The sequence below is a fragment of the Gavialis gangeticus genome, unplaced genomic scaffold (genome assembly GCF_001723915.1).
Source record: "Gavialis gangeticus isolate Ggan-Ray unplaced genomic scaffold, GavGan_comp1, whole genome shotgun sequence".
Lineage (NCBI taxonomy): Eukaryota > Metazoa > Chordata > Crocodylia > Gavialidae > Gavialis > Gavialis gangeticus.
Window position 1 is genome coordinate 121,962,342 of NW_017729025.1, and position 26,441 is coordinate 121,988,782.

At 43.9% G+C, this 26,441-nt stretch overlaps 2 protein-coding genes across 3 annotated transcripts in view; one reads left to right on the plus strand and one right to left on the minus strand.

Moving 5' to 3' along the window:
- Nucleotides 1–3,857, minus strand: part of KIF18A (kinesin family member 18A) — a 124,822-nt gene extending 120,965 nt beyond the window's left edge. The window contains exons 1-3 of the mRNA XM_019519498.1: nucleotides 3,509–3,857; nucleotides 2,572–2,729; nucleotides 682–786 (exon numbers count right to left, since the gene is read on the minus strand). Of these exons, the coding sequence (XP_019375043.1) occupies nucleotides 682–786; nucleotides 2,572–2,729; nucleotides 3,509–3,842 (597 nt within the window). The 5' untranslated portion in view covers nucleotides 3,843–3,857. The remainder of the gene's footprint in view (nucleotides 1–681; nucleotides 787–2,571; nucleotides 2,730–3,508) is intronic.
- Nucleotides 3,858–10,784: 6,927 nt separating this feature from the next.
- Nucleotides 10,785–26,441, plus strand: part of METTL15 (methyltransferase like 15) — a 295,007-nt gene continuing 279,350 nt past the window's right edge. For both annotated transcript variants that reach the window (XM_019519499.1, XM_019519501.1), the window contains exons 1-2: nucleotides 10,785–10,832; nucleotides 13,629–13,909. In XM_019519499.1, the coding sequence (XP_019375044.1) occupies nucleotides 13,646–13,909 (264 nt within the window). In that variant the 5' untranslated portion in view covers nucleotides 10,785–10,832; nucleotides 13,629–13,645. The remainder of the gene's footprint in view (nucleotides 10,833–13,628; nucleotides 13,910–26,441) is intronic.

Below are 26,441 nucleotides of genomic sequence, written 5' to 3' on the forward strand. Positions count from 1 at the left end.
TTTTTTTTTTTTTTTTTTTTTTTTAAAACTCATCCCAGTAAGAGGGACTATGGAATAGACAGCTGCAGCCTGATCCATGGTTCCCATGCTTCAGAGCCTATAAAACTGTGTGCGCCAGGGGTTTTGACAATCAGCCGGTTCCAGACCCCAGTTCGGTCCCAGGTCCTAGCTGACAATCAGTTGTTGCAGGTATCTGCTTTCAACTTGCTGGTGCAGGGGAGTCTGGGATCATGGTCCTGGGCTCCCCCTGCATTAACAAGCAAGGCATGAGTGGGATCTAATCCTCAGCCTCAAAACTGCACATCTTGCTATGCACGCATAGTATGGCAACAGGCAAGATTACTGGGATTGCAGATAAGATCTCATCACACCTTTAAGTGGTTTTTTTTGGATCCACTCCCTGACTCACTTCACTTTCTCTATGCATCGTGTAGGGACCCCAAGCCCAAATTTGGAATTCAGATATCATTATGAGGGCCATGCATCTAAAAGTTAGGAGCTATAGAATCCAATTTGTAGGCGCCTAAACTCCATGCTGGATCCAGCTTTTAGTCTCTATTTTATTTTCCAACTTTGTAGAAAGAGATGTTCCTTCACTGCTATCTTAAGGGTTTTGTGAAGTTAGAGTTGGAAGATCTTCAAAGGACAGGTCTAAGGAAAGTAAAAGTGTTATCTACATACCTGATGTAATGTTAATCCTTGAACTACCACCCCTCTTTGAGCATCTTCACGGACAGCCAGAGGTCCTGAATTTACTAGCAGGTCACGGATTTGTTCATTGTAGACCTTCAAAAGACATTTAAATAACCCTTAAAAATCAAATATTAGCAAGATTAAACTTGATTAGACAAAATAATTTTGTACCATTTTCACGTGAGTGCTTATGTGTTAGCTTAACATGCCTTAAAATCTAATTAAAATTGATAAAGCTGCAGCCAAAGACCCTTTTCCTCTGGAATCTAACGTTCAGTTAATCCATTCTTTAATACTTATCAATTTACACAGGTATTAGGATTATCTCACAAGTGTTAGTTGCATATGTATGTGCTCCTATAACTAGATCCAAGTCTTACAACAGACTTCAGAATCTGTAGTTTAACCATACTGTTAACTGTAATCCACATGTGCTCGCACTTCAGAAAAAAAGTGCCAAGAAAGCAAAAGTGACAATATTGTAATGGCTTTGTCAAAGAATGGAGGCTGTTGGGAAGAATAAAAGCTTGTGCAGTGCAGAATAAGCGCAGTTCTTTTTCTTCAGTGAAGAGCTCTAAGTAGAATGTAACAAAACATAACTACACAGAATAAAGATCCTACTTAGGGGAGCTGGAAGTTCACACATGCATTTCACTTGGATACTGTTGCTCCTCCTTCTGCTCACAGTGATACGTAGGGACCTACTTAATTCATGATTTTCCAGAAACTACAAAATTGGGCACTGTCCACAAAAATCTACGAACCCCCCCCCCCAAAAAACCCCAAACAAACAAACCACACAAAACCTGACTAAAAATAAAAACACTGACTGCCCAGTGGGAGCTAGCAGTCCTCTTGCTTGCAGAGGTCTAGACTTGCAGCCTGCAAGACGTGGGCAGGGAGGCAGGGGTGGAACCACCTGCATGAAGGGAAGCAGCCAAGATGATTCCCCTCCTCCCCACCCCCCAGTGACTGGCTGAGATGGCTGCTGGTTGCATTCAGCAGTGAGGGGCATGACAGCACAAGAGACAGCCCACTCAGCCAATCAGCAGCATGGCCGTCAGGGCCCCTCGGCGAATCAGCAGCAAGTGGCAGGCTCACCACAAAATTGCAGCAAATCCCTAGAGATAGGCATAGGTAAATTCAGGATTTTGAAAACAGGAGTACAGGAAGTGCAACTCTGTCTCGGGTGGCTGCAAACCCCAGCCCCAACTCTGATTCATGCCATGGCTACCTCCAGGTCAAGGGGGTCAGGCTGAAGTTGGAAGTTCCTGCATTCCCTGCTGGTCTAAGCCCTAGGCCCAGGAGGTCAGTGGAAAGGAATGTGTCCTGGTCTCAGCACACACCACCTGATCTCTTAATGGGCTTACTGTGTGCAAATACAGACAGACGGACTCATTTTCTAAGCCACAGGCAGAGCAGATTCAGTTGAAATGCTCCCATATTTTTTCAAATAGCTCTTTTAAGGCCTATTGCAAAAACCCCAGACAAAACAGGAAAATCTCATAGATGACAGAGCAAAAAAAGTAGCATCAGTTTCAGTCAGGCAATTTCAAACCATTTATAGACTTGTGTACTGTGCAACACTGAAATATATCAGCTGCTTGAAGGATATTTTGTACACACTACGTGTGTGTTTTACAGGGCAATGTCATTAATTTGCAAAGGTTTAAAGCAGATTCCTGTAAGCGTTAACTTATAAACAGCACCAGCTTTTTAAAGTATAGTTCTACTCCATTCCTATTACGACATTTTTCCTCAAGCATCCACACACTCTCAGACCTGTGAATGGCTGCCCAAGAAAGGCTTCACTAGTTTTCAAATATAGGGAAACACCCTTTATTAAGTCCAATATGCACAATGTAAGTGTAAGCTCACCTCTAAGTATGAAACAGCAAGAGTGCACAACTTGTCTTCTTTTATTTGATCCATGCAATTATAAAGCTCCATCAAAGTTAAATACATCACTCCAGGATCTTTAGGTGAACCCAGCATTGTGTAGGTTTTTCCTGCTCCAGTTGCGCCATATGCGAGCACTGAAATTGTACGAAAATTTTAATACCATATTACTCCACCAGTTAGGACTGAAAATGACATGCTAGATCCTCAAGTCTAGTCCCTTGCTATAAGATGTGATTGCATTACATATGCATTTTAAAAAAAATGATCAAGCACCATCTTAAAATTCATCTTTTTTTGTCTATGCTAATCAATGTGGAAGGCTGTTCCAGAACTCCACTACACTGATAGTGAAAAATCTACTTCTAATTTTTATCCTAAATTTATTCATAGATAATTTATAATAATTTCTTCTTGTGTCAACAGTCCTTCAGAATAAACAGCCCTTTTCCCTTTCTGTGGTATTAAGAGAGATCAATCATATGTCCTCTCAACATCTGTTTTGCTATACTAAATAAGGCGACCTCTTTCAGTTGCCTCTCATGAGGTAGGCACTCTGTTCACCAACCAGCCTAATTCCTTCTTTGTACCCATTTCAATTTGAATTCATCTTTCTTGAACACAGGTATCAATATTTGTACCTAGTGCTCTAGATGAAATTCTGAAATATTTTATAATCCCAATTTATTCTTTTACAGAAAAGGGACTATATGCATAAAGAAAAAATACAAATAAAAACAAGCTTCTTGCTTGTAACAACTAACAATAAAGTTTTAGTGTTAAAAAAAAAAAAAATATCACTCTCTCTTAGCACCTGCCAACAGTTACTTTGTCAACAGTTACAACAGGTGGTTATTACATGCGAAACTTTGAGGAATTGGTTTTGTGAACTGAAGGAGTAAAACTGAAAAGTTACCTGTACAGTTATATCCATTTAAAAAACCATCCAGCACAGTTTTGGTAGTATGCTCAAAGACTTCTATTTGAGATGAATTTTCACTAAAAACGGTATCAAACACAAATTTGAGATCCTTATTTTTTCTCTTGTTAATATCTCTATGAAGTATTTTCTTCCCATGAAAGAAGCTGACTTCTTCTTCTTTTGGATCAAAGACCAGTATATGCTGGTCTACAACATGGACCACTTTGCTAAACTTGCCATCTTTTTCTTTTTCATTTTCTGGACGGACACGAACCACCACTTTCACATGATTGCAAACATCCTCCTCAGTAGTGGCAGAAGCAGACATGGTTTCCTAAATCTTACTGCCAAGAGTTCAGATAAAGTAATGCAATTGTAAAGAAAGATAGAGAGAGAGAGAAAGCACACAAAAACTTTAGCATTTGGAACAAACCATTTGACAATTAGCTCACGTTTGAGACGGTAGCATTTATAAAATGCATGAGCTTATTTTTCAAACTGAGAGTTTCCTTACTTAGGAAATTTAGGAAAATCCACTAACAGTCTATTTCTCATACTTTTAATATGAGATGTTAGCCTTTTGCCATGGAATACAAGGCAAAATCCTCTCTCATTTGCAGACTGTATTGTTCAATTGTTTAAGTATAGTACATAAAATGTATTATCATATTTACTCAAATCCAAGACGATGTTCTTTTGCCCAGTCAACCTGGGGAAAAACCCTTGTCTTAGCCAGACCTGGTTGAAACCAGAGTCAATCTGCTGCTTGCCCCAGGCCAGGGTGGCTCATGAGGCAGGATTCAGCGTGTGATTTAGGAGAAGCACTGGGAAGATTGCCCCCCTTCCACACTTATTTTCAGCTCCAATTCTGGCTATGACTAACCCAGACCTGGAGCTTCTATCTGAGCTGGGCCCACCACCACTGACAGCCAAGAGCCGGAGCTGCTGCTGCAGCAGGTAAATGGTAGGAAGTATAGGCAGTCGGAGAATCAGGTGGAGGTGGGCATAGGGCAGGCAAGTGGTAGTGGGGAGACACAGATAGTAGGCACAGGCATGGTGGGGGAAGGGGCCAGGAGGACATGTGGCAGGCAAGGGTCTGACCCTTCATTCTTTGCTGCTGCTTTCCCCACTTCAGCAGTGGGGGAGAATGAATTTAAGGCAATCCTCCAATAGCTAAATTCTATACATGGAAAACTAACAAATTTATAACTTTCCATATATAGAATTTAATTATTGCAAGGTCGTCTTAATTTCAAAGCCAGAGTGGATAAAAATAAACGATTTAAACAAAAAATAAATAAAAAAAATGGATTTTTTTTTAAATCAGATTTTTTTAAGTTTAATCATTTTTAACTTTTTTATTACATGCTTTAAAAATAAAGAATAAACCTATATAAAGATAGTTTTAATTTAAGATATGTTAAAGCTCAAATATATCATCATGCTTTAAAGATTATAACTTCTAATTATATACTATTTGAGACAACATATTTACGTAACGTTTTTAGAAAAGTTTTATAAATAGGTCACAACAGGCCATAGATTCTATTAGGGGCCCAATCTAGTGGGGTTTACAGAGGCTCCTCTATAAATTAACAAAGATTAAAGAAAACCATTCTACCCAATGGGACTCAGTGTTCAGTCTAGAAGATCCCATTAAACATCTATGTGATTCTTAGTTTTAGTTCTCAAACTGTGGATTTGTGTCTCCAGAGAACATTCTTGTTAACAGCAGTATATGGAGATGAGATGATTACCTACCCATCAGCCCTACTGTCTCTGCAAGTCTGTGTACAGTCAAGCTCTTACCTCTCTCTAAAAGTGCAAAGTTTCAAGAAGTTAAATGAGTACAGGATATTAAACAACAAGACTGCACTTTTTGCAGAAAACAACGATTACATTGAGGCATCTACCAGTGAGTTAAATCAATTTGATTTAAATCAAATCCACCCTGTTCAAATCCATCTTTGATTTGGGTAAATACCATATTAAAGAACATATAAGTACACAGTGTGTTAACTGCTTTAGTTGCATCATTAATTTGCAGGTCACGAAAGTATTTGATGTCCTAAAAAAAGTATTCATGTTACTGTACATTTAATTCCAAAAAGTACAGTGATATTAATTCTCAAACTCTCCCATTTATTCATGTAGTTTTATTTGTATTTTAACTCAACTAAACACTGCAAGACACCTTCAATTTTAGCTTAATTGAAGGTTCTTCTGCTTCATTACCCAACATTACATTATGTGAATTATGCCTATACACAAATGCAACACATCCTAATGTATCAATGCTGACCAACTGGTACATATGCAACATTTTCTGTGAAGAACTTAAAAGCTGAGATTTAAAGCTAATGATTGATAAATTTGGGGGTAAATCAATTTCTGCAGGTATTCTTTTTGATAATCAGTTACTAGATGGTGAAAAGTTTTTTCCATTTTTTTAAAATTTAACGCTTAGATTTTGTCTCAATATGGGACTAAGAGCATTAAGAACCTTTTGTTTACAGCACTACTATCATGGTAGGTTTGCTGTTGTGTATTTGTTCGGTCTTTTGTTCTTTTTCCCCCCGCTTGGGTACCTCTTCTTCCCTACTTGCCAGAAACTAGACTGCTTGAGGAGAAGCTAAATTGATTGTTATTCAGGCTAGGATTGAATGCAGCAGGCAACAATCTGGGCTGTCAGTTTGCTAACTTACACTTAGTCTCCCAATGCCTGAAGTGGGGTGCACTGATAGAGATTTTGGGGGCTGATACCTATAGTCAATTTTTAAGGAGGCATATTGGCTGATACCAATCTGATTTCCGATACAGTTGTGTGCCACTGGTAAGTCTGTTGTGGTAGATGGAAAGGGAGGAGGGAATGGGTATGGGGATGCAGATCAAGGCCCCTGCAGTGAGGAAGGGAGTGGGGCAAGGGCTGGAGCAGGTGATGCCTAGCTGGGGTAGGGTGAGAGACAAAGCCATGGCTTGTCTGGGGGGGCAGCTCCTGCCACTTGCATGCACCCTGGGAGGGCATGGCAGGGTGTCCCCAGATCTGCACGGGGGGAGGGGGGCTGTAAGTGGGGCAAAAACTGGGCAGATGCTCCCAGGGCCTGATCTTGCGTTGGAATTCCTAGGGTATGCAGGAGTTGGGCCCTCCAGGCCTGGCAGAACACATCACCCATTGACTCATAGCACCAACAGCCAGGACAACAGGTGACATGTTTCACCCAGTCGAGCAGATCAGCTGTGCTGAGACATCCCAGCACAGCTGATCCGTTTCATTTGACAACATCTATTTCTACCCTAAGATAACATGAATGAAGTTAACATGAAAAGAGAGAAAGCAACTTTCACAGACTCTGAGAAGAATGTGCAGCTATCAGGTAAAACTACGACAAGCAGTTCTCTCACTTGCACTGCCCCTCCTTTTAGTCCTATGCTCTCCAGTCCTGTTAAAGTTCCAGGCTACACTAAACAGAAGGTGACAGTTGTCTATTGCTACCAACTCAGTGGCTGAATTACAGTAAAGAAAACAATATAATTTATTGCACTTATTACTTAAGCAAGTACCAACCAGGGACATGTTTCATTGACAGAGATAAAGATTTCATTGGTCTAAGCTCCAGAGTGGGCTTATCTGGCAAAAATCTATTTTCCCAAATAAGTACGGCAGGCAGTTAAACCTAGTAGTTGATTTCAACTACCAGGGCTAGAAAGTGAAAACACACTGAAAAATAGTGCTACTTAAGAGTTATCAATTTTAAGTCTACTAATATAAATAAAATTGACCAGGAGCTCTCAGTTTCAGGGCTGCTATTGAGGGTGGTGAAACTGACTTTCAGTTGAACAGTTAACAGGGCCTGCCAACACTCTAAGTACTATGTTAAGTTCTCCGTAAAAATATAGGGAGCTATGAAGAACTGAGCATGTTCTGCACTTATATGAATTAGCCAGCATGCTTAATGATGCTTTTAATATTAAGAATAAAGAGAAATGCAGTAGCAGGTCAAGATATACTCCAGAGTTGACCACAGATTTCAATAGTTCATTGTCGATGTTAGAAACTGTAAAAATTAGCTGGAATGGGCTTATAAGGAAAATTGAAAGCTGGGATTTTGAAGATGCTATTTCACCCCTCGATGCTCTCAGAGGATACCTGGCCCTGCTATGAATCTCTCACATGCAGGTATATGCTGGAAGACCCCCATACCTCTAAAATTCCTTGTAAAGCCCCTTCAAAATAAGGACATTTTATTTTTGTTCATGCAGGTCTTTCCTCAAAGGAACAAATAAATTGGTTGGGGAACAGGGTGGCTACAGATGTTGTCAAATAAACTAATCCTGGAAATTTGGAAAAAAATATTTTTTACTAACTTCTGAGTTGCATGAAATAAGAACTGGTAAATATCCACCTAATAGTGCCCCTTCTGTTCTGAGAAAGCTTTAATGATGATCGCTCTGCTGTTGACCAAGGTAAATATTTTTATTGTCCCTCTTTACAATGTACAGTCCATCTATTATGAAGCAGGGGTGTCAAGCAGATGGCCTGTAGGCCATATCCAGCCTGTGGAGCCTGATGATTTAGTCTGGGGGTATTGGACCAGCATGCAGATCTGGTCTGGTGCATGGGCTGGACCTGGTGCCATGAGCACTGCATGTGGCACAGGGAGTAGGTCTGGGCTGTGTTTAATGCAGTGCCCACACTGGTCTGGTCTTTAGGGGTGCACTGATAGAAATTTTTTGGGCCAATACCGATGGCCAATTTTTAACAAGCCATATTGGTCGATACTGATCTGATTCCCAATATGCAGCCAGGCAGCTTGGAGAGCACTGCCTGGCTGGTAAGTTTGTTATGGGGTAAGGGGTGAGGAAGGAAAGGGCGTGGTGGGGAAGCAGATCAAGGCCCCCTGAGGTGAGGGATGGAGCAGGACTGGTGCTGCACAGCTGGAGTAGAGAGCGGGATGGAGCCATGAGCAGTCCATCCATAGACTACAGGGAGAGTGGGGAGGCTCCTGCTGCTGCAGGCACCCTGGGGCATGTGCCCCTGGATCTGCATGGGCAAGGGCGGGCTGCAGCGGCGTTGGGAGCGGGGCTACGTGGAGGGCTGCAGCCACCCCAAAATTAGCTGTAGGCTGCCTCCCAGTGCTGCTGCCGCCTGCCACAGCCCGCACCAGGAAGAGCCTAGTGCAGTCCCTGGCGGCAGCCCGCTCTCACCTGGGGCACATGCCCCCTACGCCCTCCCAGGGTGCATGCAGAGGCAGGACCAACCCCTTGCAACCCCCATATGAGCTGCTTGTGGCTCAGTCCTGTGCTCTGCCCCAGCTGTGCAGTGCCTGCCCTTGCCCCACTCCGTCTCTCACCATGGGGGCCTTGATTTGCAACCCCCTCCATGCTCCTTCCCTCACAAAAGACTTATCAGCCAGACCTGGCTGCTCTCCACTGCCGAGCTGTGCCCCTAGTTGCCTACGTGCTGTGCACACACACGGGGCATTTATCAGCAACATTACTGGCCACATCAGCCAAAAAAAGGCAATTGCCAATACTGTCAATTTTCCTTATATTCGTGCCAATGTATCGGTATAGGGCCTCTACTGGTCTTGTATGCTGGGGCCTGGTCTGGCTGGGCACTGCATGTGTCCAGTCCAGCCTTGCGCACAGCAAATGCAGCCCTGCACTGGGGCTTGCTCTGCATGTAGTCTATGAGGTGCATGCTGCTTGGGGTGCCCCCCTGGATCAGCCATGCACACTGGCTCCAGCGTACATGGACAGTCTGGAGTTCAATTTGGATCATTCCTCAGGGTCAGTGCACAGTGCTGATCTGGTGGTGGGGCACCCCACGCAGCCTGTGCAGAGAGTCTCGCACATGTTGCGCATGGCACAGAGGGCTGGCATTGGGTGCCTGCTGCATGTATCCCCCAACTGGGCCAGCCCTGCATGGTAGCTCCAGCATGACCTGATCCAGCAAAACGATGCTCATCCATCCGACCTGCATATGCCTCTACCGTATAGAGCAACCTACATATGCGCCTACCACAAGGGTATTATAACATATGACACCTATAGGGGTACACAGCTCAAACTCTGAAGCGGGGCACTTACAAGCTGCATTTTCCAGTGGGAAGGCAGAGAAGAGCATCCCACCGGCCCTAGTCAAACCCTTACTCTCCTAAGAGCCTCAGGCCCAGACAGAAAAGTTCTCTTGGGAACTCCAGGCCTAGTAACCAAAGCCTGTCATTCTTTAGCCCCAACAGGTCCAGTCCACCCCCATCCTCCCTTTCCCCTTGCAGGAGTCAGTGCCAGCGTTGCAGTCACATTTCTGGGTCTCACTCCTGCCTGCATGGCGCTCAATCTCCACAGGGCTGGCACATCTACATTTGGGAACACTGGGTGTCTTTAAACGGGCTGCAGGATAGGGGTGCTTTAATTAGAGTGGGTCCATCAGCAGTGTCTTGAGTATTCAGCTTTAGTCAAAGCACTGGACAAGCTTTAGTTAAAGTGCCTCTGCCACCATGGTGAAGCATGGGGACATTGAATACATGCGATGTCCAGGCTGCTGGAGCGCGCTAATTAGAGCGCTCCAGCTGACTCGATTAATTGAGCTGGATTAACCCAGCCGTGTGCTAATTAGCATACATCAAAGCAAGTGCCTGGCACCTGTGTAGGTGCCCACTGGTGACAGCTGCCATCCCGGCTGACTTGTGTCGCATGCCCCTCACTTACCCACAGAAGCACAGTGGTCCCTTTGCCACCTCACACCCCGAGTGATAATAACCAGGTTAAGAACAGGAGGAATTTCTAACCCATCCTATCCCAAAGGGCCCCGGGGAAGGGAGTCAGCGCCAGCTGCAACCCGCACAACTCCAACAAACAAACAAAAAACCCAAGGCAAAACCAAGCCACGGCCTCACACTTTTCAGCCCGGCCCCAAGCGTGAACCCCGGGGCCCAGCCCCACCCTGTAACAAAGCCCAGCCCGCGGCATTGGGGAAGCTCCCGAGGAGGTTCCAACCGAGCGGGGCGGAGCAGGGCAAGGACGGCTCGAAGCCGTCGGGGAGCTAGGCGTAGGGTCCCAACTCACCTCAGTACCCCGACGCCGGCGCCCCTCAACCGAATTCAAACGCAAGCGGCTCGCGCGGCCGCGCCCCCTCATTGGCTGCCGCCGCCGTGACGTCTCCAGCGCGACGGCGGTTGCTGCCGGGGTTCTCTCCGCCCAGTCCCGGCGCGCGGGCGCTGTGGGGGAGGGGCAAGTGCCTCTGAGCTGAGGAGGGCGGCGGGGGGGGGGCGCGTGTGCGTAGGGGGCGGGTGCGCTGGCGGCGGCCTGGTGTGCAGTGAGTAGTGGTACCTCGGTGCAGCTGCGGGCTTGGGGTGGTAGGAGTGCGCAGCCCTTTAGCCCCCGCCTGATAAGGAGGTATCCCCATCGTCCCGCGTGCGTTGCAGCCACGAGACCCGCAGGGCTTCCCGCATCCGCGCTGGTGTGCTCCTCCCCCACGAGGCCTACCAGGGCTCCCGGCTGCTGCTGTTGCGGTGCCCGCTCTCCCTCCTCTTCTGCTGCTGCTCCCGAGGTGCGCCTCCTACCCCCGCAACGTGTACAGTGCAGGGGCCCGCAGCTTTGTGCTGCCCCCCTTTTAAGACACCAGCCACCGAAAAGTCAACATACTGACTTTTATAGCTGCCTTGGAGATCATGATAAGGTCCCCCTCCCCCCTCCACGGGAGGGAGCAGCAGGTGGCCTCAGCAGGGACAGTGGCAACGTGTACCGGGTGCACATGCAACCCCTGAGAGTGCTGGAGCACCTCCTAACAGGTTGCGCTCCCTGCTTAGGCGACAGGCACCCGCGAGTGGGAGTGCCGTTGGCCACTTCTGGAGCGACTGGCTGTGAAGGGACTCCCTTCCCTGTTGGTAAGATTGGCTGTGGGGGGACACTCTGGTTGCTGGGGGGGCACTTGCCCCCCTGACTAAGGTGGCATCAGTCACCCATGAGCAGGGATGTACTGCCCTGCTTCCCTCCTCCAAACCAGGTTGCTTCCAAGGAGGCCACCCCCTGCTGATGATTTGCAGCCTGTAGTCCTATGCAGCTTGCCACATCTTGTGAGGCCATGTGCTGAAGTGTGTAGTTGCTGTTGTCAGCCCGGATCTCTTTATGGTGGCAGTGGCCTGGTTGCAGAGCTGGTTAGTTCAGAGCCCTCATCTGCTGCAGGCTTTCAAATTGTATTTGGAAGAAAGGGCACTTCACCCCATCATTTGAGGCCCAGTGCTGTACCTTGTGCTCACCTGGTCTGCCATTACAGGTGGCAGAAGGAGGCACAGTTGAGACAGCTGTTGGTCATGTTTAATATTAGTAATGTTTATTTATTTTCAACATTAATATTATAAACAGTTTCTGGAGAAGAGGAAAATACCTGGCCTAAATGAACATGCCTCATGCATTCGTCTTTAAAGCCTGGACATGAAGATGCATGACATGATGCTTTCCTGATTTCTGGAACTTTTTTAAATCTTAGGGCCTCAATTATGAGGGGATCCCACTTAAAATGATAATTGAGTATTATTGTGACAGGTACAGGTAACACAGGAGCCTATCTGAACAAATTTAGGTAAAAAAACTAGGTAGATAAATTGGCTTATGAAGGCATATAGTCCTAATGCTAAGAGTGGAAATCAGGACAGCATCATGTCATGCATCTTCATGTCTGGGTTTTCATTTTTCTTGTATGGCTTATTAAATATGGGAGCAGAGGTGGTATTTACCTAGAAAATAAAGGTAAAATGAAGCCCTCGTTTTCTAAACTTCAATTCATGCTTTTATGAAAGGAACAGATTGGTGCAAAAATACAGTATTCCAATACTAGGTTACAGAAGTCATGCAGACATGTAGTGGCGGCCTAGTCTGAGAATCAGTTCATCCTATTTTTAAGCAGTAAGCAAAGATATACCAGAGCAGATCAACTATGTATGATTTTTCAGAGGACTGTAGTATTGCATCAGGCCAACTATGAAATACTTTTCATGAGTCATAGTTTTCATTCCTGACCCCTGGTATAATCAGCTTAAGTCTTGAAGCAAGTGATTTGATGATGTGATTTTTATCATGCATTAGTACAAATATGTTTATTGATTTGTAACATCTTATTCTAGCACCATTTCAAATCCAATCACAATATTTCAATCATCGCTTTTCTGCTTTAACTGGTCAAAGGAAAAGCAACATTCATTGTGTTATGGTATGATATTGACATGTTTGCCATTGTCTATGACAAAACGAGGGCAGTGCTCTGAAAATAAATGTAACCTTTTTTCCACTGGGATACTTTATACTCACATCTGATTATACTGTTGTTTGTACTACATATATTTCATTTTAAAGTTGAGGTCTTCGGTTCAGTCAGAGTTATGGGGTAAAGAGGAAAAAAAAGCTCTTATTGGATTTGCATAAGAGTGAGGGCATTGGAGAAATACTGAAAGGAGATCAACGTTGAAGTTGTTTATGGCAATTTTGTAAATAAATTTCTGCCAGGGAGATGTTTATGTGGAGCCTTGTATCCTTGGATACAAAGATTTCGTATTTCTCATTTCTTTCCAAACCCTGGGTGCCTATAGATGTGCTACGAGGCTGCTCCACTTGTTGTAGTTACAGCGCATTGGAGTAGACTGTATTAATCGAGTCTGCAGGAGCGTGGTAATTGCATGGTCACTACACGACATCAGCCCCCTCACCCCCATGATGTGTTAGTACATGACAATTAACTTCTTTAACCTAGTATTGGAATACTGTATTTTTGCACTAGTCTGTTCCTTTAAAAAAAAGAATGAATTGAAATTTAGAAAATGAGGGCTTCATGTCTCATTTATTTTCTAGGTAAATACCTCCTCTGCTCCTAGCCTTCACACCTTGTGTATCAGTATCCCTTTGCTTCAAAATGGTGGCAGGGGTGCTTGAACTAAAGTTAGTTGAACAAGATTTACTTCAGGTGCCCCTGATGCTATTTTGAAGTGTGGGGATGCTGATGCATGAGATGCTGCTGCACTTGAATTAAAGGACCCCACTCCCTGAGCATGTGTAAAAGTGCCCCTTATCCTTAGAATACTCATTTTTAAATATTTTCTAATACTTATTATTTGTTTAGGTTGACCTGTCTACAATATGCTGTTGCCTCGGTACTTGTGCCATGGCTACAAACGACTGTTTCTGTGCAGCTTACAATCAGGCTTAATAAACAAATGCGTCTGGGCCAGAAATGCAGAGTCTTCAACTGATGGGCCTAACGGACCTACAGATCAAACCACAAATAAGAATGAAGTTCATGCTAATATAAATGAAAGTGCAGAAGATGAGGACTACAAAAACTTGCACATCCCAGTGATGGTGAAGGAAGTTATTGACTGTCTTTCACCCCAACCAGGGCAGGTGAGTTAAAACGGCTGCATACGGTAGGATCATTTTTTCCAAATTTGTATTTTTGCTCAGTACCATTTTGTGACAACTGTTTATTTTGTAGTTTAAAATAATTAGACTTGCTTTTTATTTTACAGTAAATACTTTGGAGGTGGTGAACCCATGGCACTTTTGTCACAAGTGGTATTGGGTCGTCTGTGTGTGGCATGGTGTTGGCAACCTCTGTATGTGGCTTGCAACGTATCTTGGTGCATGAGCAAGCAGTACATTTCAAATAAGAAACTTACATTTTCTCATTTGTGTATGCTTAAGACTGACCATAAGTAATAGACTGAGCGACTCAGAGACATGGATGCATATACTGCAGAACAGAGTTTAATGTAGTGATGTAGAATTAGAAATGTGAAGTAAATGCTTCCCAGGCACAGTATAGTTAAATTTATCCCAGCATATTATTTTATAGCATAGAAGTAGCATATTATTTTGTAGCATAGAAGTAGCTACTTTTAGTTCCTGGAAAATATCTTCACCTTTATTATAGCTTCTCTGGTGGTGCTTGCATATAAATTGGGTAAAAATTAACCCACTAAATACTGCTGTAAATTGCTTCTGATTTGTGTGATTTTAAAATATTATTAAGTTCTTTGTGAAAACTGGTATACTCTCTGATTTGCTGATAGCATCCTACAGGTGCTTAAGTATATGAGATATTGCTGATACCAGAAATTCGTAGATGTTTCAGAATGGTACAGCTGGGGTATTTTTATCAAACGAGTGGAAATTTTTCAGGAGGGTGGGAGGTCTTTTTGGCGAATCAAAAAACAAAAGCCAAGAAACATATATCATGTTTTTGTTTGGGAGGACATTTAAAGTTTGATTAGTCAGGGGTATTCCATACCTAAACCCAGGCTTAACTGCAATGTCTTTTTTGCTTTGTGGTTCTGTTTCAAAATATCATAGTAAAATACAAAGGAAATCCTTCAAAAAGATTTGTTGGGTCATTAAAGTGAGCTGTTACTGCTGCTGGTCTGAATGCGCTAGAAGAGCCACAAAATCCCACCTACTTCACCTGGGGCTTTACCCTTAACTGATAACTATGAACAACACTCATGTCTTTTTTAAAGCACTGGCAAATACACCATTGATTGGGAGTATCAAAGAATACTGCATGTTTTGAAGTTCTTGGGGCTTGTAGTTTTAGTTTGTTTGCAAATAAATGTGATGGGTACAGTGAATCAGATGGGTTGAGTAGTATAAGGATCAACTATGAAATGTTAAATTAAGATTCTAGCTTTGTGTCTCGTTGAGATCAGAACTATGTTTAGTCTTATGATTTCAGTTGTCTTGGCTGTAAAATGGGGACAGTGTCACCATTATTTAAATTCTTACGATTATCTTCGTAACCAGAAAGATTATACTTATGTCTTCCCCAGGAAACTTTAAAAAAAAATTCAAAATTCCATAATCTTTAGAAATTATTCCTCCCCCCTTCCCGGGGATTTCTCTTGAGCATAGTTACAGTCTTCCTAAGAAGAAAGTTGATGTCAACCTTTTATTTCCTTAAGTCCTTAAGTACCATAAATATAAGAAGTTGAGTAACATGCAGAAAATTCAGATGGAAAGGCATAACTTTTTAGTTAGTAGATCTTTTAGTTTTTTATATTGCTTTCAACCTATACATTTTTAATCCAATAATTCAGATACAACTGAGAATCACAATAGAAGATTCAAGTAGTAAAACCAAAGAAATGAAAAGGAAGTTTCAGGGTGTTAATGCTGATGAGAGGGAAAAAAGATGCATTTACCTCCTCATACTTTTATTGGTTTTCTCATATCTGGAATCTGTTTATTATAGATTTCAGTGACAGTACCTTCCAGTAACCTTCATGAGTTTCATAGTTGGTACGGTTGGAAGGGACCCGAGCAGATCATCAAGTCCAACCCCCTGCCGTGGCAGGAAAGAGTACTGGGGTCAGTACTGAGTTGTATTTTAGTGCTTTAGATCCTGTTTCTAACAAGTCCCAATGGCGGTGCTTTTGTGGAAGTACATGGTTCAAATGAGTTGCTACATATCTAGCTCATTTCCCTTCACTGAAAAGTCTGTTGCAGTAAATACACATACAAGTAATTTTCTCTTTTAAATTCAATATGTTGACTGAACTGCATTGTAGGGTTTTTTTCAGTCCACTAATGTTCTGTATGCATACTTCTGCAATTGCCTGGACAGCTTCAGTGTTCTCAGTTCTTTAATCTTCAGTAGTAATAAAGAATCAAATGCAACTGCTGAGACTGACTGAATGCCTCTATTTCACCCACAAGCTATTCTTAAATCTTTCTAGTTCTCATTCTGTTTTTTCCTAACTTTAGCCGTGTATTGGCCATTTAAAAATTATTCTCTTTAGAGCACTGTAACATTTCAAAGATGTTGCATATCTATAAAAAGCTAAGATTTATACTCTTAGTATAAACAATATTTGTGGTGCACAATATCAGGAAGAGAAGAGGAGATGAACATACCTGGCCCAGGTGTACTAAGAAACAATAAATTATGGCTTGATGACGCCCATCCCTTCTCTTTAATATGATAGGAAAACATATTATTTTTGGTGATATCTTTTATTAGACTAACTGTATAGTTGAGAAAGATGTTAGACAAGCTTTTGCTTGTTCTGTTTTAGGTCTGGGAAAAGAGCAGGTGTGGTCTAAGTTGCGGGGTAAGCAAACTTTGGCTGCTGGCCAGAATTATCCACTGGGTGGGTAGGCTGTAGGACCCAGTCACTGCTTGCCTCCCTGGCCACATGGGGAAAGTGCTTGCAGCCAGCTTTTGTCCCTGTGGCACAGCTGGAAGAGCACCAGTGGAAAGCTCCTTGTGCTGCCGACTGCCTCTGAAGCCCAAGTCCAAGGGCCAGATCCAGCCCATGGGCCATAGGTTGCCCACCCATAGTAAGTTAAAAATCAATTAAAGCAATAGCTTGTATTTTAACTCCATTTCTAAAAGAAAACAGGTGCTTAGAGGGTAGAGAGCTACAAACTAAGAGCAAACAATTCTCCAACTCTCTTAACTGTTATGGGACTCTGATATAGAATGCAGATTTGTAACATTTTTTTAAATGTTTGTTTGATCTATGGTAGTGGAGTAAATTGTTGGGTTTTTAGAACAGCTCTGTATAAGTCATGGACCATATTTAGGTGAAGGAGAAAAGCTCCCTGTTCCCCTTCCTATTTGTGAATGATAGGATTAACATCAGATACCAATTTCATCTTGTTAAGTGTACTTTATATTAAATAACGTAACCCTGCAACTTTCATCTCCTCCCAACAGAATCTACTCTGAAAACTTCCCCAACAATTTGGATCATTTTGTCTATCTGTTTTTATAATTCTACTACTTTTTCCACCTCCGCTTCCAAGCCCTCAGTGAAAGGACAGATGTTGTATGAAGCATAGCAAACAACTATAGTATGGGGGAGAATCTACTTGGTAGATAATTCTGGGATATATCCAACTTTGTCATGATGCATCTCCACCCTTTCTTCACTCTTCTGTCATTCTGCGGCTCTTAAGTATATAGCTTTTCATGTCATTTCTTGTATCCGCATCTTTGTTTGGAAAAAAAAAAAAGCATGCCAAGGAAAGTAATGATGTTGATTCAGCTGTCATTTTGTGAGCCCGCCTTCTATATCCAGAATGGTTTTAGGAACAAAGTTCCATTTTTCATCTGATAAAAAATTGGCAGTCACTGAAGATCTTAGTATTACAGATCTGTCCAGACAATCCAACGTTAGTGTTGACAAACAGACCACATTGATCAATCAGATCTTCTGTCACTATGGAGAAATATACCCAGACCCTGGAGGAGATAGGCAGTTAAAAGAGATGCGAGTCCTATCAATGGTTTATGTATAATTTAGAACCCCCAAGTCTAGGTCTGTCAGTAACACCTCCTGCATGTTATCCTGCTTTGTGACTTGTATCAGAAGCACTTAAGATAGCAGCAGAAAACTCTGTAGTAACACTCTTCCAGTTGATCTCCAGACACCAAATTGGTTAGCTGCTGTTCAGTAGTAATTGGGATTAGGGGTGCACTGATAAAGATTTTCTTGGCTGATACCAGCAGTGATTATTAGCCAGCAAAAATGGCCAATACTGATCCAATAACCAATATTTAGTGGCACTTCTAAGCATGGGGATGCTGATACAGGAGACCTGGCGGCATTTTAATTAAAGTGCCGCCCCACTCACGAAGCATATGTAAAAGTGCCTGTGCCACTTGCAGCAGGTGGCGCTAGACTAGCAGTGCCTGTGACTGGCTATGCAGAGCTCTTCAGCCCCTGTCCTTCAACCCCAGCCTGGGGGCAGCTTTCTGAGCCTGGTTGTCCAGGGTTGGTGGTCTCTGGGCCAGGCTCCCTACTCTCCTCCCTCTGCCCAGGGCAGGGCCACAGCACTGAATGGACCCAACCTTGGGAAGGGTTGGACCTGGCTAGGGGTGGGGGAAGGACCTTGCTGCCCACAGTGGGGAGAAGTGGCTGCTCTGGCCCCAGCCAGGCTCTGCCCCATGTCCCCAGGGCACAGACCCCTGGGCACTGTGGGTTGGGTCATGCTGGGCTGCGTCAGACAGCTCTGCTCTGCCTACCCTGCCCCGACCCAGTCACGTCTGCGACATTCAGTGCCGCGTGACACTGCAGCTGCTGCTCCACTCCATCCTATCCTAGCCTGGCGGTTAGGGGATGGAGGTAGAGATGTGAAGGCCTGGAAAAATAACAGAACAATTTGGGAAAAAAACGTAGTTTTTTTCCTGTTTTTTGCAAGGACTTTTTTTGTTTTTTTTCTGAAAAACTGAAAATGTTTGGAAAAATTAAAAAACCCTCTTACGAAATATTTTCTTTTAGAATTATGAATAAAATGTTTAAGACAAGGTGTTCATATATTGCTACCCTTTACTCCTCCAAAATATTTTCTAATAACTGTGTAATAGGAAGACTTTATGTATGACTGTCTACAGTATCAGATCATTACAATTCCTGTACACTGAGGGCAAGCAGTACAGTACAACTCTCAAATGCAAGAGCAAGATGCATTTCTGCCCCTAGGGGGCACTGCCATTTTCACAAGAGAAGGAAGAAGGATTCAGTGCTGCCTTTGCTTGTGGACTTCCTCTGTAGTTGACTTCTGATCTAGAGGTTGGTGGATCGGCTCCTGTCCTCTTAAGTAGGCCTCAGAGGACTGGGAGTGGACACTGACAGCTGCATCCATTTGTTCCTGTAGAGATTAGAAACAAGGAGCTTATTGCCCTGATAGCTTAAAAGCCTTAGGAGAGGAGACGGAGTAAGTCTAAAGTTTTTGGCATTTGAAGGAACCTGCCTCCTCCTGGCCCTGCCCTGTGACCTTGAGATCCACAGAAGTACAGAAGCAGCACAAAGGAGCTGAAAGAAAGTATACTTTTTATTGAAAGGTAAGAGTTTAAAATTTCTCTAAATTCAGTATATTAAACTATATTTTAGCTGCATTTAGTATATTTTCATAACCTATGCAATTCATAATTGAATTCCTACTAATCTGATGTTTTGTCACAAATCAATCCAACCTTAGCAGTGAGTTGAGGCCTGCAGGGCAGGGAAGTTTTGCTCACAGTTAACTTTGAGGAGGCTTCTCCTCTATCCATTACTAAATTTGTACATGCTGTAGCTTAGTGTTTATATATGCAAGCTAGCTACTAAACTACATTTTTCTTTTTTCTCCCTCAGCAAAATGGTGCGACTGACTTCTAGCACATGGAAGCATTTCCACACTGCAAGTTATTGTAAGAAAAAAAAATGTGATTTGCAAATACCGTCAAATGAAGTATGTATTTCCAAATCCTGCTAGGGTGACCAAACACATCCTTGTATGTAAGAAGTGTCCTGCAGATCTTAAAATATTCTTCATGGGTATAAGTGAGGAGGAGGTAGATCATGATGAAAGTGCAAGTAGCTCTTTCCAGCACTCTCAATCCAGAAGTCCTCCTACTGCTGTTTCTATAACATCAGCATCACAAATGGCTGCCCATCAACATCCTCAAGTAACCAACTTGTATATAAAAGACTCTCAATAGATTAATTTGTAAACAAGATGACACCTGAAGATCAGGAAAAAATTGACCAACCTCTTGCAAGAGCAATGTTCTTCCAGGATGCCTTTGTCAATAACTGAAAATGCTTACTGGCAGGAAGCTTTTAAATGACTAAGACCATCATACCATTTGCCCAGCAGACATTCTTTGAGCAAGTTTCTTTTAGAGACAGAATATGAACATGTTACAATCTGTGCAAGGAAAAATCAACAAAGCACTGTGTCTTGCAGTACTTACAGATGGATGGACAAATGTGTGGGGAGAAGGAATCAAACTTTGATAACAGCACCTCAACCAGTTTTTTTACAGAAGCATTGAAACAGGAGAGAACTGGCATACTGCAGAGTAGTAGTAGTAAAATGTGTGAAGTCCTACAGAAGATTAGGAGTGATAAATTATTTGCTTTGCTGACTGACACAGTGCACGTAACATGAAAGCAGCATGGGAGATTGTCACGGGGCGGGCCCTAGGAGCAGCCATGATCCCGCTAGTGCCCCCTGCCGTGCCAAATTAGGAGATCCAGCACCCTCTGATTCTCACCCACCACGTCTTTGATGACATATAATTTGATATGGGAGGCTGCCTTTGATCTCCTAGTCCTGGGTGTTATAATTGTCCGGGCTCCTACTCCCTACAGGTGACCTGGTGCACCCTAGCCTTATGGGCTATGTGTGCCTCCTACCTCCCCTTTAGCACACCCCAAGCCTCGCAGCTGTTCCGGACGTTGTCTGGTCACTTGTGCCTTGCCTGGCACCTTGGGCTTGTCACGCAACCCACGCTCTTCCTTGGGTGCCCCTCGGCTTGTCACGCGACCGACACCCCTTGCTCTAGCGCCCCTGTGTTTGCTAGCCCTTGCCCCTCTCTGGGGCCTACTCATGTGTTCGCCCTTCTTCAGGCTGTAATCGCATGCGCCGGCCCGGCCTCGGGCCTCCACCTGTGCGCTCGCCCTACTCCGGGTTTTTAAATCGCGCTTCTCACGCTCTCGCCCTCGCTGGGGCTTATGTCCGCGCTAAACCGCGCCCTCGCCCTTCTCTGGGGTTCGTCCCGCGCTAAACTACGCTCGGGGCTCAGGTGGCCTGTAGCTGTGCCTGGCCCCCTGACCCTTCTTGGGGGTCTTTCGCCGGACTCGGCAGAATACCGCCCTCGGGCTAGGGTCTCAACCCCACACACCACACCACACCGGTGCCAAACAGCCGTGCCTCCTAGGCACTGCTCTGTGCCCCAAACAGGGCACCCAGGAACCCCCAGACTACTGGGGAGCTCCCATGAGGCCTCCTCGCACCCCTACAGCCTCACCCGGTCCTCTGGTATAATGTAAACAAACACAACCGTGAGCCAGCTGGCGATAACATAAACTAAGCCTCCTGGCACTAACACAACTCCACGCCAACCCAGCTGCAACCCAAACGAGCCCTGTGGCTACAACATACATCCGCCGCCGCCGCCCTGGCCCTCTTCCAGTACCTCCCTGTCAGAGGCCTCTCCTTCCCAGGCCATTCTGCAGGCACTTACGGTCACGCAATGCTCAGCTCTATAGCAGAGCTGTTGCCTCTCAGGCTGCTAGATGGTACCTGCCCTGGTCTGTCCCTCTGCAGAGCTCCTGCTTCTCAGGCTGCGAGATGGTAACTGCTCTGCTCTGTCCCTCTACAGAGCTCCTACTTCTCAGGCTGCAAGATGGTAACTGCCAGCTAGGCTCTGGCCTGGGCTGTTTATAAAGGCTTGGCCCAGCCCCCTGGCCATCAGCTGACCCAGCCTGCTGCCTAAGCAACTGCCAGCTGTGCTGCCCTACTTATTGGCAGCTAAGCTTGCATCGCCCCTACTAGTAGCGAGCACCATGGTGCTCTGCTACAGAGATCATAATAGATGAATATCCACATATTACTGCAATAGGATGTGCATCCTATGGGCTAAACTTGCTTCTTAATGACATCGTGAAGTTGGGCACCGCAAAAGAGCTATAGAAGAGCAAAAGAAGTTATAAAACATGTAACAGCTACTCATGTTGTAGCTGCAGTCTTTAAGAAGAAGCAGGAAGAAAAGAATGCAAAGAATAAAATAGTGACCCTCAAACTCTAGTAGAAGTAGATGGGGTGGAGTGGTGATCATTTGATAGTTTACTAAAAAACAAAGAAGCTCCTCAAGAAACAGTAATAATTGAGGATCTTAAAGTACCCAAAAGTGTAAGGAACACTGTACCTGATGAGGATGTCTTCTGAGTTCAGCTGCAGAACTCCCTGAAGATTCTAAAGCCAATTTCTTCAGCAGTCACTGTATCCGAATCAGATGGTGCACTTTTGTCAGACATTTTTTACTAAATGGCTCAGATAAAATCAACTGTTTTTGAGAATCTAAGTGTATCTCCGCTTACAAGTACAGAAGAAAGAAAAGTAAAAGACTTTATTAACAGATGGGAAGAATTTTGTTGCTAGTCAATTCATGCTGCTGCAGATCTCTTGGATCCAAGATTCAAAGGCAGAAATGTTAGTGATGATAGCACTGCTACTGCATTTGACTGGATTACAAAACAAGCAACACGCTTAAGACTTGATGTTGGAACGGTACTTTCAAATGTTGCAGAATACAGAACATATTCAGGTATTTGATCCAGAAATGCAGTCTGGGACTCTGCTAAGCATATCCCTCCTGCAACATGGTGGCAAGGCCTTTGCATGATACAGCCTCTGAGTCCTCTTGCGTCTTACCTGCTTCAGATTCCTGCATCTTCTGCAGCATGTGAAAGAAACTGGTCTATGTTTGGAAATGCTGGGGCCAAATAAAGGAATAAAATAAGGTGAAAGGGAAGGGAATCTTGTCTCAAGTTGGGCAGACCTTCAGTTTTCAGAAGTCCATGAAGATGATAAAAATGAAGAATCAGAAGAAGCATCAACTGCTGATAGTGATAGCTCAGAAAATGAGACTGATTAGACAAAGTTTTGTGTAGCAAAATTTGTATTCAACGAGTCTTGGTTTTCTTCCCCCCCCCCTTTTTTCTCAGCTCTTTTTCTAAAAATGAGTGCTTTCTTTATCTGCTCAACACTGTGGAGTACACTAAATCCAGAATGCATAATAACTTTCTTTGTTTTACTATAATGTTGATGGTTTCTTCTTTTTTAAACTTCATTTTTGCCTGCTTCTCATAAATTGGTAAAAACTAAGAAATGCTAGGTTCCTTAGAGTTTAGCAGCTTGTAGCTCCATTTGTAACAAAAACGAAAAACATTTTAAACTAAATTCAATTAGTAAATCTGTAATTATTGTCTAAATAAACTATATTTTTAAATTTAATAAATATACCAAACATGTTAATTTTATGAGCAAACCAAGTTATGCACAGTACATTTTATGTTCTTAAAGTAGCAAAGCACCTGTAAAGGGTGGTAAGAAAATAAGATTGTATTTACATCTCTAGATTGGAGTGTATCCAGCATCACTCCAGCTCGCAGGAGGGAACCCAGGCATCTAGGTGCTCTGGCCAGAAGGCATAAGTATCAGAGAAGATTATTGGCTACAACAACCAAAAAACCTGATAGCTGATAAAGTAAATTTCCCTTTTATCAGTGCCGATCTGATAGGCAACCGATATATTGGTGCACCTCTAATTGGGATGGATACTTTCAGGATGACAGGAGCTACATATTTTTGTATGCTTTCATGTTGGTGTTCTATGCTGCAGGCCAAGAGTGGCAGTGGTGGACTTTTGCACAGGTCTTGAGGAAAATAGCCACCTTCATCATGAAGTTGTGCTGCCATTGCTGGACTTCCCAGCTATATGGCACTATCCAATCCACTCTTTGTTAGCTGGTCAATCCCAGAAACAAAGATGAAGCTGAAGTAAAGTTGCTGTATTGGCTGGATGGCATTCTCCTCCTCTGGCAGTTTCCACTTAGCTTACAAAAACTTAACAGCAGATTTGGGTGGCTTGATACTTTAGGTTGATAAAGGTCAGCGTTTAATGCCGCCAGTATTATTTCCCTCCACTTCACTGTCCAGTTGTCCTTGCTTTGGAAAGGCAGAATGAAGGAAAAAAAACTCTTTATAGAGTCTTCCCTGCTGCAGCTTGGGCTCATCGTGGCTGCGGTCTCCCAAACTCCAACTTTAACTCTGTCAGAGATTCTACCTGTCTGTCAGCAACTGTGACAGAGTTAAAGAATGAATTTTGGAGTTGGAAGGAGTGATGCTAAACTGGACTCTACTCATCCTGCATGGGACTGAGAAGGCATGAGCCCTAGAATGCCCCCAACAGCCTCCTCAGCTTATAACACACTCCAGAGTTGGAGGGCTAATTTTGAGGAAAAGCTGCATGTGGTGTGTGAGAAATATGGTAAATAGTAGTATGAGTATGGAAGTGGTTGTCTCCCTGTGTATCCAGTGTCACCCATGTTTGACTGCCAATATCTCTGTAGCAACCCATCCGTAGTAAAGATTCTCAGGATCTGTACTTAACAGTGTTTCCTCCAATTTGTTTTATGACAGTTTGAAAGTAGTTTGCCTGGTTTTAGCAATCCAGCTCCATGTGATACTGTCTAAAAAAAACTGATTCCCATTCCAAACTTCCAGTAAGTATTCTGTAATAAGCCTCAAGGTAAATCTCAGGATGCACAGGATCTAGGAGTGGAATACTTCACTATCACTGGGGAAAAGTGTTGCAATAATATTGTAGAATAGAGGGAAAATGCATTTGTTTTTGATCTTGCGTGTGAGAAAATTGGATGAGTGGAATTTAAAAAAAATATTTACCTGGATTGCATTTTTGGCAAATGCCAAGTATAGAAACCTTCATCTCAGAAGATTTGTTCTGGCAAGTTATGAACATTTGAAAACGCAGTATCAAAATGGAAACTGTTATGTAACTTAGACTCTAGCAAGCTATACTGAGTTATTGTTTGAATAGAAATTATGGTTAATATCCATGTTTGTTCCAGTAGTGCCTCCAAGAATGGGGGCCCTATTATTTTAGGCCCTGAACAAACACACTGGTAGACAGTCCCTGTTCCAAATAGCTTGCATTCTAAATAGAGAAGATAGACACAAGGTAGAAAGGTGTAGTATTTAAAGAGAATGAACTGGTAACAGAAGCAGATATCTTATGAGTAGGGCCTGGTTTAAATTGTGGGCCCAGCTTACTAATATTGTGGCCTGATTTTGGTGGGGGCCACTGTTTTTGCACCCACATCATGGTGCTCCTGATTGGCTGAGGGGGCAGCTTTAGGGCCAGGTCAGTCTCCAATGGTTGTGCTGCTGCTGGTGCTACTGCTGCTATCCATTCATGGTAAGAGGCTTTTTCTTGGGCTTGGAAGCTGCTGGTTATCTTGGTTAGAAAGTCCTGGCGCTGAGTAGGGGAGGGGCTGTTTTCTTCTCTGGGCTGGAAAACTAGGGCGGGGGGTTGAGAGCCCCTGGGAGCTGCCTTGGCACACTGCCCTGGCACCCAGTAGGGGAGGGGCCATTTGCTCCTCCATGCAGTGTGTTCTCTTCCCCAACCCCCTGGCACCCCAGTTTTCCTACCTGGGGGAGCAAACAGCTTCTCCCCTATCCAGGCCATCTGCCAAGGCAGCCCCCATGTACCTCCAAGCCCCCATGTCCCAGTTTTCCCACCTGGAGGAGCAAACGGCCCCTTTACTACCCATTCCCAAGCTATCTTCTCCCCCTGTCTGTTTTGTAAGCCCTTTCCTGCCCTGCTAGGCTTTTGTTGCTGGCTGGAGAGCTCCCCAGCAAGTGGTTGTATCATAGCAATTCATTGCAAATTGCTTTTTTATGAAAATCACTAATTTTGTGATTTTCATGAAAAATATGAAATCGCAATTCAAACCAGGCCCTGCTTATGAGTCGCACTCTGTGTGTGTGTGTGTGTGTTGTGTATGTGTGTTGGGGGGGGGAGTTAGGAGGTGATAAAGTAAATAGGCTAAGGGGGGCAGGGCATAGAAGAGGAAGGAGGGTAAGTGTGGAATGGAGCCTGCAGGAGAAGTGCCTGTGAAGGTAGAGGAAAGCTGGAGGGAAGAGCCAATCAGAGCAGAGAAATTCTGAGGAAAGCTAAAAAAGTTCGGAGGGTGTTTGAATATCCCTGCTGGGGCTGTTCCTGCAGTTGCTGCTATGGGCAGGATAGAGAGTTGTGGGAACAGACGTTTAAAATGTCTAATTTTGATTTGAGGCCATTCAGCTGTATCCTGTGTTTCTACCCCCTGCTTCGAAGATGATGTTGCTCTGCTATAACATCATGCATTAGGAGAGAGTTAAAATATTCAGATACAAATTCTGTGAAAGGCCAGAATTCTCCAAGGAGCACAGAGAGGGGATCCCTTCAGTGTGTGTGTGTGTGTATGTGTGTTGTGTAAGAGTCTAAGCTCCTCTCTGATGTAGTTCCTGGCTGTCTGCCAGAAGCCGCCTCCTCTTCCCACCTGCAGCCTGGCTCTCAGCAGGCAGATCTGGCTCCTGTCCTCTG